Source organism: Bidens hawaiensis, unplaced genomic scaffold (assembly GCF_021521415.1).
Source record: "Bidens hawaiensis isolate Kalapana, Puna unplaced genomic scaffold, B.hawaiensis_p1.1 tig00021362_1, whole genome shotgun sequence".
Classification (NCBI taxonomy): domain Eukaryota; kingdom Viridiplantae; phylum Streptophyta; class Magnoliopsida; order Asterales; family Asteraceae; genus Bidens; species Bidens hawaiensis.
Window position 1 is genome coordinate 19,255 of NW_027493313.1, and position 15,976 is coordinate 35,230.

Sequence of the window (15,976 nt, forward strand, 5' to 3'; positions counted from 1 at the left end):
CAGAGCGCAAATTTTTGGGGAACAAAAAATGGTCCCGCGTCCTGTCGAGGATGGGAAAAGCTTTTGGGTCACGCGGACGCCTTTGCACGCATCCCACTATCTTGTTAAACAGAGCTTTAAGAATGGGTCCCTAGCCTAGAAAAATATGGAGATGAGCCAAAAACACAAAAGTAAAAAACAGAAGTATATAAAACTTACTTTTATCCGCGTTCGGGAAAAAAGGTTCTAGATGATGATATGACCACAACCGGCTCATACCAGCCCCAACTAGGGCTTCCTCAACAATTTCCCGCATGGGCGTCGGCGTCTGGATCAGCGTCTTGAACCAAACCTAATCCTCAAAGGTCGCAATCCGCATATCTGCGAGCTTCTCATTAGGATGACAATGAACCATGGTTATCGGAACCACGCCTTCGCGCACCATGAAAAATATGGTCCTCCAATCATAAGCACTGTGTGGGGGGTTCAGCCCCTGTAACCCTCTTGGCCACAGTGGCACAGTTGAACCAACAACCACGGCCATGCATCTTGTAAAACACCGAAATTGGTCAAAGAAGATGACGAAATACTTAGACTCGGAAAAAGAATTTGGGTACCGGCAGTTGGAAACTTAAGAGCTAAAATTCTTGAAGAAGCACATAAGTCGAAATATATGATGCATCTAGGAAGTGACAAAATGTATCACAATCTGAAGGATGAGTATTGGTGGATTGGTATGAAGAAGAACATTGCCCTATATGTCGCAAAATTTCTGACGTGTTCTAAAGTAAAAGCCGAACATCAAAAGCCGTTAGGATTACTACAACAACCAGAAATACCAATATGGAAATGGGATATGATAACCATGGAATTCATAATGAAGTTATCTAAAAATTCTCGTCAAATGATGCAATCTGAGTTATTGTAGATAGACTTACAAATCTGCTCATATCATTCTGATACAAGAAACATATAGCATGGATAAATTAGCACAACTAGACGTCGAAAATATAGTATCTTTACATGGTGTGACATTATCCATTATATCCGATAGAGATAGTCGTTTCACTTCAAATTTTTTGTCAAGCTTTCAAAAGGCAATGGGGACTCGATTAAACCTAAGTACCGCATATCATCCCCAAACAGATGGACAAAGTGAGCGTATGATTCAAACCTTGGAAGATATGCTTCGTTCCTGTGTAATCGATTTAGGAGGAAGTTGTGATACTCATATTTCTCTAACAGAATTCTCGTACAACGATAGTTATCATACGAGTATCCAAATTGCACCATTTGAAGCGCTATATGGACGAAAGTGTAGAACACATGTGTGTTGGTCTGAAACATGTGATAATCAATTGTCAGGACCCGAAATTGTTCAAAGAACCACTGATCAAGTAATACAAATTCGTGAACGATTGAAAGCAGCAAGAGATAGACAGAAGAGCTATGCGGACGTACGTCGTAAGCCATTAGAATTCAAAGGAGGCGATAGAGTACTACTCAAGGTATCACCCTGCAAAGGCGTAGTACGATTCGGGAAGAAAGGAAAATTGAGTCCGCGCTTCATCGGATCAATCAGAATACTTGAAAGAATTGGACTAGTTACTTATCGACTGGAATTACCCGAGGAAATGAAAGACATTCATGACGTATTTCACGTATCTAACCTAGGAAAGTGTTTAGCCGATGAAACTCCTGCAATGCCTTTAAAGAATGTTAAAGTCAATGAGAGGCTTAAGTTTGTAGAACAACCAAATCAAATTGAAGACAGCATGATCAAGTTCCTCAAACTCAAGCAACTCAAGTTAGTGAAAGTTAAATGAGATTCAAGATGAGGACCCGAGTATACATGGGAGCTCGAGTCAGAAATAAAGAAGAAGTATCCATATCTATTCGAATAAATCTCGAGGATGAGATTATTAAAAAGGTGGGGAGGATGTAACACCACCTAAACTACCCTATTAGAATTTAGCCTTTTATGTCATACTCTTAAAGTATAGGGACTAAAACTAAAAATTTTGAAAACTTCATCCATCGCGATACGCGATGGGATAAGCATAAGACCATCGCGTAGCGCTATGGACTTGCATACAAATAAACATTTGGGCGGCGTAGCGATACGCGATGGCCAAACTCATAGGTCCATCGCGATATGCGATGCCCGCGTTAAGCAACCAGGTACACGTGGCATTCTGTTAAAAATTGCGGCGCCGCGATACGCAATGGCCAGCAATTTACTCCATCACGTATCGCGATGGGGTGCAGAATCTGCCTATAAATAGGAGATTACAGGATTGAACCTCATTCATCCCAAAAACACCTTCATATCACACACTTAGTCTAGAGAAGCGTGCCCGATTGCTACGACAAACAGACGTTCGATATTCTCGAAGTACGTGCAAGTAACAAAGTTTCAATCGAGTTATCAATCACTTAAGCAAGTTTAGATCAAGATCCTACCGTTAAGACCAATCGTTTCTTATTTATCATTCCGAGTACTCGTATTAAGGTAGGAGTTATGTTTAAGATATTCAATTATAGCTTAGACATTAAACGAGGCTATGGGCTTTAACATTGAAAGTATTTTATAAACATTCAACGAGTTTTCATAGACGTTACTTCTTGACGAAGTAATGTTAACAAAGGATATATTTTGACAGGCATGTAGTAAATTGTAAGGGGGATATAACTAGTAGTGAGTTTTTTGCCTAAGGAAATTAATTGCGAGACCCGTTTACTTACCTAGAGAAACTCACCAACGTGTTAGAACCTATTAAGCCAAAGAATGCTATATCAAACGTCACATAAAACAAAGTGTTTACATTCACAAACAAAGTTGTAAACTATTTCATGGTTAAGCTTAAGGAGTAATGGCTTAATCAATAAACACCATTCAAATATTTATACAAACCTATTTATTTATAGGTTAATATCATTCTGAATCAATAAAGATTTCAAACGCACCGACGGTACAGGTGAATACGTCAACCTTTACAAACAGTTAAAACACATTTATACTGTATAAGATAAACGGGTTGTTTGTCTTATAGAGTCAGTCAACGTTTAAATAAGATTACGTGATCTCTAAAACATTATAATACAAAGTAGAAAATAAAAGCAACTCAGACCGATTACATATGTTTATGGATCCAAACATGACTGTTCAGCCTAAATAGTCAAAAGCCACGTAGCCGCGAGCTAACAGTCATAACTAGTTCTCCATTAGGGGCTACGTGGCTCGGGGGAACACTTTTGTGTGTGTAGGGTAGTGGTACAAATCCCGGAAGTAGAAATACTTCTGCTGAGCTTGTACATAACACTATATTTGTATTGTAACTGTTATTTAATTATTTTTGAGTCATACATATTCACCAGCACATAGCTGACGTATTTTTCCAACCCAATGCAGGTAATTAAATATTTACAATAAGTAGCAAGGATTGGAGTCGTCGTGGAATTAGAAGCGCGTAACAAGATGGCTCAATTTTTTATATTAAAATCCTTGTAATATAAACATGTATTTTGTAAACGAATACTTGGGTATTTAATTCCCAAGTAATTTTTCAAAGCAAATTAATATTTTAATCAACTTAAAAGTCTTCCGCTAAAATTAACCCATAAATTCTGATATATTTACAAACCAGGTACCAAATATTGGTCACACTTCTAGACCATAAATCGGGGTGTGACATTGGGCCCACCTAGTTAATATATGTTCCTTCAATTCATCATTAACTTAAACAACATAACTCACAAAGCATTACACCTACTGAATCAAATCCACAAGCTTCTTCTAAATCCATTCCAAATTATAAAATTATATCCATAGATAGATACAGATATATATATAAATATATATATATATGATGTGTAAAAAGCTTTACACCTATCTCAATAGTATCGTCGGCGTATGCGCGTGTTGTATCCGTGAACGTTTATTATCCATTATTGCTGCTCATCAACAATTAGAAGCTCAAGTTCAGGTTCAACCTCAATTGGTTTCTCCGTACATCCACAATCGGATACGGAACCAGTCCGATGGAGCTGTCAATAACATCCGTCGTAATGATCGACCACGTCATCGTCACACCGTCTCCAGACAGCTGATTTATAAAATGCCAGAGGAAATTGAACTGGATTCAACTTCCGGTGTTAAATCGAATAATAATAATAATAATAATAATAATAATAATAATAATAAGAAACGGAGTTTCTTCTGAATCCATTGCAAAATATAAAACCATATCCATAGATAGATACAGATTTGTATATTCATTTATTAAATTCACCTAAAATACATTCGGGAAGATGAATTAAAAGAAAGGCAAATATCATCTTTTTTTTGAAAACTCACGGACCAGACAGATTTAAGTGGAAAACCATGGTTTTAGAGGAGATGAATTTGGATTAAAAAAAACGGCCCAGACATATTTCAACTAAAAATGTCGTTACCTTTACACGTGTCAATACTTCATTGGTTATCGAAATCTATCGGCACAAATACAAATGTCACGACGGAGATGATTTTGATGGACTATTTTGAGAATTTAAAAAACTTTTGGACTATTTTAGGAATCTCTTTACTATTTTGAAAATTTTCCCTTCATTTACCCATTTTGTCTTAAAGTATATAACTGGCATGACACTATTTATAAAGGAAATTATAATATTATATACATAGATATTATGTAATTGCAACTAGTCTTTTTGCTAAGTAGTGTAAAAAGTGGTTTTTTTTCAAAATTTTTATATGTATTAAAATAAATATACATAGTGTAACTGTTAAAATACGGTTATATAAGTATACAACCATCTTGTAACTGTTAAAATAAATATACCAAATTATGCTGTTATTGGAGTTTTATTATACTGTAGAGCGAAAAGCAATTAATTATTAACTATACAAAAATATAATAGCTATAAAAAGGTGTTAGCTTTTAATAACGAAACTTTATTATGCAAATAATTTGTTTGGGGATTTATAAATTATATTCATGGCTCATGTTGTTGGAATTTAATTTGCTAATTTGTCGGTGGAAGCATCTGATTCAAACGTCTTACCTCGTTTACCTACGTGGACACATGCCATTGGATATACAGCTGTCACCCTTATTTCTTTATTATGCCCACATCTTTATCAGAACTGTAAAATCACCCCTAGACCTTTATCATACTTTTCTTTTAAAATGTATAAACTTATTGAACTAAATCACATTTATGAAACCAGAAAATATGAACGACTAATTACAAAATTGAGACAGTAACTGTGTTTCTATATAATACAAGTGTTTTCATTCGCTATACAAACAAGTGTTAACAGTATAGTTTGACAGGTTTTTGCAATAAAATAAAATAATAATAAAAAATAAATTGAATTGAATTTTTAACTATGGTCGCGAAAGATGACAACCCAAAAGATCAATGCATGCTATGATACCACACAACACCATCGAACCGTTGTAATCGAACCTTAACTGAACCATTTGGATCTCAGTGGTTGGTTTAAATAATTTAGTTGGTTTCAACTATGGATGACAAACAACTTTAAACTGATATGCAAAACCGAAACTAGAAACATTCGAAACAAGTAAGGGATGAATATTCAACTACATAAGAGTTTATTTTTAAAAGTTGTGAACATGAGAAATGTAAGGAATTTGCGATTCCCTATCTAATTAGGGTTGTCATAACATGTCAGACACGACACGATGACCTGTTACACTAAACACGAACACGACACGATACCTATCTAATTAGGGTTGTCATAACATGTCAGACACGACACGATGACCTGTTGCACTAAACACGAACACGACACGATAACTAATCGTGTCATTTTTTTGAAACACGAACCTGTTTAGTAGTAGGTTAACATGCAGTTAAGACCTGTTAAGGGACCTGTTTTAACATACATGTGCAGTGAAACAAAAATTTTCAAAACAAGTATAAAAGTCTTAATCAATACATAATCCATAACATATTTGAAACAAAAAACCACAATCCTTAACATACATGAAACTAAAAAACCACAAATTCATAACACACTTGAAACAAAAACCCATAAAAGCAAATCATGACATCCATTGAAATTATAATAGCGGGTTCTGACGAACATGAGTGAAATGTCGTATATAAGCAAGTCTTTAGGTTTAGGACTTTAGAAGTGTATATTTATTTATTTATTTTAAATTAAAAATTTACACAGATTACTAACATGTTAACAAGTTTTTAGCCTGTTAAAACCCGTATCGTATTAATAGGCTTGTGTTCCAAGCTACCGGCACTGCATTAGCTGCCACAATGTTCCAAGCTACCGGCACTGCGTCCGGCTCGTCTGGATTCGTAAACATTACGGATCTGAAAGGCGGTAAAGTCGGTTTCGGTAGTGAAGATTCCGGTAAAACCGATGCGACTTTTGTTAAGTCGTTGAAAGAAATTGAGTATAACATCTCAGTCATCCAGATTACCAGTACGTTACCGTCGGCTGAGGCGGAGGCTCCAACGCCCGAGCCTGCTGCTGTCAACATTACTTCTCTTATGTCCGCACACGGATGTAAGAATTTCGCTGAGGCATTGCTTGCATCAAGACTTTTACGGACAATATCGATGGTGGATTATCTGTGTTTTGTCCTCTGGATGACGCGTTTAAAGCATTTGCGCCTAAATTCAAAAACCTAACAATTGCTGGTAAGCAAGCATTGCTAGAGTACCACGGTGTGCCGGTGTATCAATCCATGTCGATGTTGAAATCGAGCAATGGCTTGATGAACACGCTAGCAACAGACGGTGCGAACAAGTACGATTTCACGGTGCAAAACGACGGGTCAGGATGTAACGATTAAGACAAAACTTGTCACAGCGAAGATCGTAGGGACGTTAATTGATCAACAACCGTTAATTATTTTCACAATTAATAAAGTTTTGTTACCTGAGGAGCTTTTTAAAGGCGCTCTTTCGCCTGCTCCAGCTCCTGCCCCAGAAGCTGATGCTCCGGTGGCGGATTCACCAAAGTCATCCAAGAAGAAGAAGCATAAGTCTCCTCCGGCTCCGGCTTCATCGGACGCTCCAGCTGATTCGCCTGACGGTGCGGTTGCGGATCAAGAAGCGGATGGAAGCAATGCTGTGGAGATTAAGGGTTTCAGATTTGCTGCTTTGGCTTTGATTCTCTCTGCTTTGTCTCTTTAGTGATGTAAGTGTGTCCCACTTGAAGAAATTATATTTGTGTTTCATTATGATTTAGTAATGAGATTTGAATATGAATTTTAGCGTGGAAATAAGATTTTCCAATTATTTATTTATGATGTAGTGTGTGTGATTGAGGCTTGTTTTGATGTGTGTTGTTCTTGATTTATGTTCTCTTTTGTATACAAATACAATGATAGCTAATGGAGATTAATTAAGCATTTATGGTTTTTGATCTTCATGTGTGGATATGGTTCGGTTCGACTATGGCGAGGAAATAAACCGAAATGACCGAACCAAACGATACAATAGATTGAGAAACCAATAGTTCAGTTTTGAATATTTTGATAAATGTTGTTTTGGTTTGATTGATGGTTGGTTATATGTGTGTAAATAACTGAAATTTAGCCGAGTTAATGCTAAATTTGAGCTAACAACACAACTCTCATTCGTATGTGTTAAGTTATGGCCGAGTGAGTTGACTTGTTATTTATTGTTTGCTTATATGGTTTAACCATCAAACTAGAGCTTAGAGCTTCCATAACAGGCTCCTCATCCAAAGGTCCGGATGAGGTGACTCCGCACTAAATTAACTTTCGAGGAACTTGACTTTACCATTGTGATGACAAGTCCATGGTTAAGACCTTGGCAAAGTTTGCAGCCAAGGATGGAGAAGCGGGCTGACTGTTGTGGGGTCCCTCTCACATACACACGTTATACATTATACATGTACAAATATAATATCCTATAATGAGGTTTGTTGTCGTGAAAGAAAATTAAAGTTTTTAAGAAAAATTTGTAATATTTTGTGATGTTGAAGTGACAATTTGTGAATATTGGTTGTTGTGGGTGCAACCATAATCATACTATCACAGTTTATTTGAGTTGACATTTCAAATTCGAACGGACAACTCAACTCATGGTTTAGTCAGTTAACTAAATTCATTAACAAGTTTTACTAATTTATAATTTTGCAATGTTCAAATAACACACATTGCAAACTACTATTATAAAACGAGTTATTATTGTGTGTACCAGAAAGTATATACAACCTGGTTACAAATGAACCATGAGTTATTTTCAGATCCTAACGATGGATTATGATCTATTACAAAATTTTAATGGAAAGGAACATTTAATTGTGTACTCAAATAGAAAATCATCATTGATATCATCTATAGGCTTTTAAAGCAAAGTAGATAAAAACATTGACCCACTTTCTCTTTTCATCGAATTATGGTTCATACCTTCTCATATTATTGCTCTAAAATGATCAATGATGCTTATAATTGTTTTTGGGTGGAGCATGGAGCAATAAATGTTAACAAGGCATCCTCACATGCCATATACTAAAGCATGTTAAATCAAAATTGTATGGACAGTTGAAATCTCTTCTCATGAAGTTCCTGACTTACTCGGGTATCAGAGGTAGTTTCAAACGGTGTTAAAAAAACATATAGACTTTGTTGATGAATGATATATGTCGAAAACATATTTTCTAAGACACTTGTTACGCAATTCTTCACTAACACTAATCGTCAAGGATTTAAATCGTCAAGGATTTAACCTGCGTAAAATGACTGATAAAGCTTGAAACCATTGTGACAAAACGTGTAGCCTAGTTGCATATATCGCAGACTGATCACAGTGATATATGATTGTTGTTGATGTAAGTTAATAATGAAAAAATAAAGACAATGTAACTTCTATGCAACTAAGCAAGCATTTTTAATGTAGTTCAAACTCATAAGTCATGTTTCATTTTACTTCAATGCAGCATATTAAAGTCTAAGAGGCTGTGTTGATGTTTCTTAATGGTCTTCTATTAAGAGGCTATCTCTGAATTGTTTAGAGATAGAGAGTGTTTGGTTCACTAAAAAACACATGTTTTAATGGTGTATAGAGCATCTTAATAGATAAGTTTTAGAGACATGAGACATATTGAATGATTCATAGGCTAACTCTTAATCAGTTAAACTTCTTAATTATTCAGAAGATTGCCAAACCACCTATTTTATTTTGTTATAAAAACATGGAAATACTAACTTCCAAATAAATAAAATACTCCAAAAATATATGTGGCGGTGAGCATGTCATAAACTAAGAAATATCGTGTTTAAAATTAAACGGTATGACATAATATATGTGTCACATATATAGTCTATACTTTTTATATATAATACAAAATATACAAGATATCTAACACCTACCATATCGACCTTATTCACCTCATATTCCTCCACCGTCAATGTAGCTATCCAAAATTCCAAATAAGCCAAAACTCCCTCATGCATTAGCCACTTGTGCGGTACAAAAAAACCATTGCATAATACATAAACAAATACATCACTAGTTAATTTCTTTTGTTAAACTTTGTTTTTAACATTGAATCATTGACGATTATGTAACTATTTAGCTCAATAGCTTTTAGACTAGATTATATCTCCTACACACTATGTAATTATATCTATCAAACATTATGCAGACACGTTATATGATTTTCACATTTCTTTATTTAAATTACTTCAGAATATACATAACATATGCATTGATAATCTTCTTTTATGATTATGAAGTAAATATATAAACATAAAGATCAAACAAATAAACCAAATTAAACTAGAAGTCTAGAAGTGAATAAAAGGAAAGTAACGTTAAAACCAAGACAACCAAGCAATTGTGGACCAAATGGGATGCAGAATCCACAGGTTGATAAACATTTGCAACAGGAGGAGGGTAAGCACAGTTTTGCAAATTCGGTTGACAGTTCCCTGGAACTAGCAGCGTTGGCGGTGATCCGTAGATTGGACCGGTGGGCGATGGTTGTGCTGGCGGTGGCGGTGCGCAAGAAGGTTTAGTAGGAGGGGTTGGGGGGTCATACACAGGTTCACTAGGTGGTGGTGGGGCTGCATACACAGGCTCGCTTGGCGGCGATAGTGACGGTGGTGGTTGTGTGCCGTATGGTGGCCGGGTAGGCGGTGGTTGGCAGGGGTATTCACAATGGATGGGTGTATCAACACCGCTAGACACCATGATACTTAAGTTTAAAAATATACACAAGAACCACAACATTTTTGTTTCCTCACTTATGTAAAATTAGACCTTTGTTTCTCACTTATGTAACATTAATATTCAATGCATATGTAACATGCACCGATATGACGTTAGAGACATATACATAAATAACATAGGAAATGACACATGGAACTATACGCATGACATAGAAATCACACTTGGACAGAGTGGTTTGCGGCCATGTGGCGCGCGCTTTCATCATTTTCTTCACAATGTGTTTCTAAGCTAAGGGGTGCACAACTTGTACATATCTATGTAATGCAGACAATCTAACGCAGAGATGCAATAGCGACTTAACCATTTAAAGTTTTGTCTTGTTTATGGTCGGATTGTTATAAAAAGAAACGATTTGGTTTTTATTAAAACAGACATCGGTCGTAACACGTTGCTTTAGATAAAAGGATTAAAAAAAATTGCTCGCTATATTTGTTTTTATATGTTTTTATAGCGGCAAGTGGTAATGGCGGGCAACGTTGGCGACTAGTAGCTGGTTAGTGGTAGACATACTTGAGAGGTGGGAGTAGCATCCACTACCCCTTAACTTTCCCCTTAACTTTTTTGAAGTAGAAAATTTTGTTCTTTTTTTTATGTTTTATGTATTACGTTACTCCTTTGATCATATTACGATGCCCCTCAAAATATTTTAAAAACCCATAACCGCACATTCCAAGTTTTTTTAAAATCCAAAATGATTAAAAGTTTGCTATTTAATTAAAACTTGCAAAGGCAACTTAAAAAAAGGGCTAGTCAATTGTTATCTTGATGATGGTTTTCAACATTGAACAGGAAAAAAATAGACCGAACACAGCCTCAACCGATATTATATTATATTTTAAAGAAAATGAATTTGGGTTTTATCTACACTTGATAAAAGATACTTTAGGTCATACAAATGCTCTTTCAAATCAACTTTTTTTAAATAAAAACTTATTAGAAGCAGCTAAATTAAAAAACATAACAAAATAAACATTGAATGATTTAAGAAAAAACGAGTTTGATGTAATGTTGGAAAAAGTGACATCATTTTGTGAACAAATAAATAAGATTACAAATGTTAGATGTGACGGAAAGATATGGTAATCAAAGAAACCGAGATTACTAATCGACACCATTTTCAAATTGAAAAAATTAATAGAATTTGGAAATTGATTTGATGAGGTATCAAATATATATATATATATATATATATATATATATATATATATACCAGGTTTAAATATTTGTAATTGGTTTTCTAAGTTCTACATCTTAAAAATATTGGTATTTTCTGGTATGTATCCGAGTGATTTAGTACGAATGAAAGAGGGTGTCTTTTAGGTGATCTTAAAGTCTTCTATTACACCGTAAAGAAAGATGATGCATTTGCAAAAGAGGATGGAATATGTGACCTTGTTTGTCTAATTATGGAAATCGGAAAAGATCAGTCTTTTCCTTTGGTTTATCGGATATTAAAGCCATGAAATATGTTTTTCTACATTGAAACTTATCAAGACAGATTTGCGCGATCAGATTGGTGAAGAGTATTTGACAGTGCTATAGTTTGTGTAGTCAATAGAGAAATAATTGATAAAGTAATAGAAGACGTATAATGACTCGATTTCAAGCTTTCAAATGTCTAAGAGAAAAAATCTATTAGGCATAGGTTATCGCGTTTTTTGATTCCTTAAAGTACGGTTCGAAAGAAAAAAAAAAGATCGTGTTACCCTTGAAATTATATTCTAGACCCGCAACTATAGGTGGTACACATCACGAAGTGGCGATTAAAGGTGCACAAATCGGGTTTTTCAAATACCCAGGTTCGGGTATGGAACCGGTTCGGGTATGACTGCGTATTGAAAAATTGGGTTCTGGTAAAAACCGTGTCGGGTTCGGGTCCGGGTATTGCCTCTAAAAACCATACCCTATGCATCGGGTTCGGGTCGGGTATAGAACCGGGTATTCTAAAATCAAGTATTTGAATACCCTATTTTCGGGTATTGAAAAAACCCTATTTGTTGGTTTTTTCGGGTTTTTTTCCGGGTATAGATTGGATTTTTAACCCTATTTTTTTTTTAAAGTTTGCACTTTTTAGGGGTATCCTTCCGGTATTTTTAGGGTATTTTTCGGGTATACATCGTGTATTTGAAAAACCCGTTTCGGGTATTGGAAAAACTGGGTTCCGGGTATGGAACCGTTTCGGGTTTTCAGGTATTACCGGGTACAAATCGGGTCTGGTTCAGGTTCAGGTTTATTTAGTACCGAAATGCATATCCTATCCGCACTTTACGGGTAGGGTCAGGTACGAATATTAAAAACCCGGGTATTAAAAAAACCAGTTATGGGTTTTTATTTCGGGTCCGGTTCCGAGTTCGGGTTTTTTGTGCACCTCTAGTGGCGATGGGTCATTTGGACCCGTTCTATGTTAATAAGTTGACCCATTTTTGCCTCTTGTATACATTGAGTAAAACCAAATAAACCCATCATATTTCTTTTGAAGAATGAGTCATGGATGTCATACTTACAACAAATATAAATTGTAGTAACACAAGCTATGATGCCCAAATTTAGACGAAAATGTATATTTATAAATGTCCACTAAATGGATATACAATTAAACAGTACATTGCATTTTATTACAGTATGCCCTTAGGATTCTTATACAAAAAAATACACAGATTCCCAAGCAAGCGGCTTGGATGAATAATTAAACCGGAAAATGAAAGTGATATATAGCCAAATTCGAGATAGGATTGATCTCCAATTACAAGGTTAAGAAACCCGAATTTGATATATAAGACTTCCGCCCTAGACTCAGCATTGGGTTTGTATCATTCACACTTGATTTAGATCATCTCGGTTGAAATAAATATAACTAGGTTTACCATTTGAATCAGTTGTTACCGGGAATGGAGACAATCCAGAGTATCCCCTCTCTACTTTGGCTATGCATAATTTCTTAATGCACTCTCTTAAACCTCGTTCTTGAATCAATAGTTGAGCTTCATATTCCTCCATTGACATCCACTGGCAAAAATGTCACAAATTACGCATTTTCGGTTGTACTTAACATATTTCTAGAGGTGGCAAAATAACTGCATATTTATATAATTTCTATATGTTATTAGGAATTTGTATGATTAACATTTAACACAAGTATGTACCCGGGCTGCTTCGATTTCTGTTTCTTGAATTTTGATCTCAAACGACAGTGGGCGCATCATGCACAGGAATAATAACTCTGATTTTCCAAAGAATACATTGTGCTCCTGACTGCCAATTGTATCAATTTGTAAGCATAAATGTATTACACATACAATCGCATACACTGCAAGAAGGCTGAAATGTGTGTACCTAAATGCTAGTACTTCAACAAACTCTGCATCTATCTGAGACAAGTCAAATTATCAAACATTTTTAAGTTAAACCATAACAAAAGGTGTCATAATATCTAAATGCATATTAGAGGCTTGGCACTTACTCCAGTCTCTTCTTTGACTTATCTAACCACCCCAACAGTAACATCCTCGCCCTGTAGAACAAACTCTCATCGGTTAATTGAAATTTCGACCCATTTCCTTTTGAGTGGGTCAATTCGGGTATGTAAACGGGTAAAAGTCGGCCAGAGTATTTGTCTAAATAATACAGCCCAATAATTGTTCTCTTAGAAAAATAAGTTTATATTTACACACAGAATATTTAGTAAGGGTTGATCTATTTGTGCCTTAAAATTACCATGTGTGCCCTCATGATTTGACTATTTAATTTTTTTAATTAAGTTATTTGCTTTCTATCAAAATATAACTTTTTCTTGTATAACTTTTAACGTGTACAGATTCCTTACAAAATGGCAGTTGTTGAAAAAAAACATACGTAATTAAGTCCCTGGGCTTAATTTTGCATGATTAAATCCCTTGAGTGTTAAAACTTAATCATAAAGTCCTTGGATTTTATTTTTAACAATTAAATCCTTCAGCTTTTAAAAGAATATTAAAACGTTACTATTTATATGATAAATCCCTAATGTTCTAAACTTAATAAAAAGGATCTTTTCGTTAAGTTTCAAAATCCAAAAGGCTAGTTTCAGGTCAAACCAACCCAAACCCATTTTGACCCGTCCCGAAACTTCCTATTTAACTCATTAGCCAAACCCCCATTTTGCCACTATCATATGTGCCTCGTCCTGGAAAAATAATACACTTCACTTAAAAGTTAAAACAGACACCTGGTGAAGGATTCCAGTAGAGATTTTCCAAACTCTGCGTAAATTCCCCATCTTCTCCTGTACAACAAGCATCTATAGAGGACATAAACACAAAATTTAGACACACAAAAACAATCCAGTCAGCTAATACTTAGACTACATAGATATATATATATATACACCTTACACACAGATGTACAAAATACACTTGCAAAAACGCATATATGCTCACACACACACACACACACACACACACACACACATATAATGTTAATTTCCAACCTTCTCATAAATGTTGTTGTCGCCCATAACTCCACACACACAAGATTTCACGGCACTGGATTGGTATTATATGTGTGTGTAAGTTATTATAATTATTAACTTTGTCTATGTGTGTAAGTTAACCATTTTTGTTATTTAGAAAGATATTAACTAAAAGAAGGTGAAGGAACGATAAGTATACCTCTCGCTTATCATTTAAGACGATAGCACCAACACGTGCAATATGTGAAGCATTTGCAGGGATTGGATTTTTAGTATTAGGAATCCATTTGAGAAGCATCAGGTACTCGGGTTCAGCATGGTGAAACTTGAAACCCTCCTGCCAATAATACAAAACATTCAGAAACCAAAGTAAAACTATCAACTTCATCGAAACACATGAATTAACAAACTAATCATCTCTTCAAAACATGTTTAAAAGTAGACTTCTTGTGGCTTTCAACGTGTTTGACCCATTTGAGTATTTAACTTGTTCACCTTTTAACTAAATGTTTTGATTTTACCCATTTGACCCGTTTGAAATTACCACCACTAGTTTCTACCTATAACTTTCTCCAACAGTCACCAGATAGAATATGAGATACCTACCTTAACTGCAGTGTCAACAAGATTTGAAAGATCAATCGGCGGTTTAATCCAAATGCCTTTCTTGCCCTGTCAACCATCTAATGGTTAGAACTTAGAACACAAACATGAAATTTGACAACACCTGTATAAATGTACAGAACAAAACCTGCAATTTCCACTGTGACATTGAAGTTTTAAGCAGTGAACGAAAGACATCAGGATCCATAGGCTCCTTCATCTCTACCACAACACCTCCAAACTCATCATCAGTTGCAGGAAGTTTTCGAGCATCTTCAACTCCGTTTTCGCTAGTCGATCGGTCCATCAAAACATTAGCGATGTAAAATTTGTTGGCTTAATCCAATGCCTAATATACAAAAAGGTTAAATCCACCAAATCCAACGACAAAGCAAGTTGACCAACTGTAAATGGATTTTTGAATTTGTATCATGTATTCTCGTTTGCTTTCAACAAGGATAGGCCTATACAAATTCAAATATTTCTGGTTTTCTACTCAGAATGACAACTGATGGAAGGTCTCTACGAGTTACAGTCATTAAGAACATAATAATAATGGCTCTTTTTCACATATTTTCAAACAATTATTTTGGCGAATTTCCTAGTGGCAGGGTAAACATAATAAAACAGTCTGGTATGTTTCCTATATCGTGTACGAAGATCACTTTCCAAAAGTAGTGTTTAGATCCA

The 15,976-nt window shown here is 35.3% G+C and overlaps 1 protein-coding gene and 1 pseudogene across 2 annotated transcripts; one reads left to right on the plus strand and one right to left on the minus strand.

Moving 5' to 3' along the window:
• The first annotated feature begins 956 nt into the window (after positions 1 to 956).
• On the plus strand, positions 957 to 7,316 carry LOC143563337 (fasciclin-like arabinogalactan protein 1 pseudogene; annotated as a pseudogene).
• A 5,342-nt stretch (positions 7,317 to 12,658) lies between these two features.
• LOC143563323 (nudix hydrolase 2-like) lies at positions 12,659 to 15,716 on the minus strand. 2 transcript variants are annotated; one of them, XM_077050889.1, is made up of 8 exons: positions 15,435 to 15,716; positions 15,290 to 15,355; positions 14,883 to 15,020; positions 14,441 to 14,512; positions 13,697 to 13,747; positions 13,570 to 13,604; positions 13,380 to 13,488; positions 12,659 to 13,242 (listed from the first exon to the last, which is right to left on the minus strand). In XM_077050889.1, exons 1-5 carry the CDS (start codon positions 15,591 to 15,593, stop codon positions 13,715 to 13,717), a joined length of 468 nt encoding a protein of 155 aa, XP_076907004.1. In that variant the 5' UTR covers positions 15,594 to 15,716; the 3' UTR covers positions 12,659 to 13,242; positions 13,380 to 13,488; positions 13,570 to 13,604; positions 13,697 to 13,714. The 2 variants fall into 2 exon arrangements, with proteins under 2 accessions (XP_076907004.1, XP_076907003.1); XM_077050888.1 differs by having other exon boundaries at positions 13,570 to 13,747; positions 14,439 to 14,497.
• Between the last annotated feature and the right edge of the window lie 260 nt (positions 15,717 to 15,976).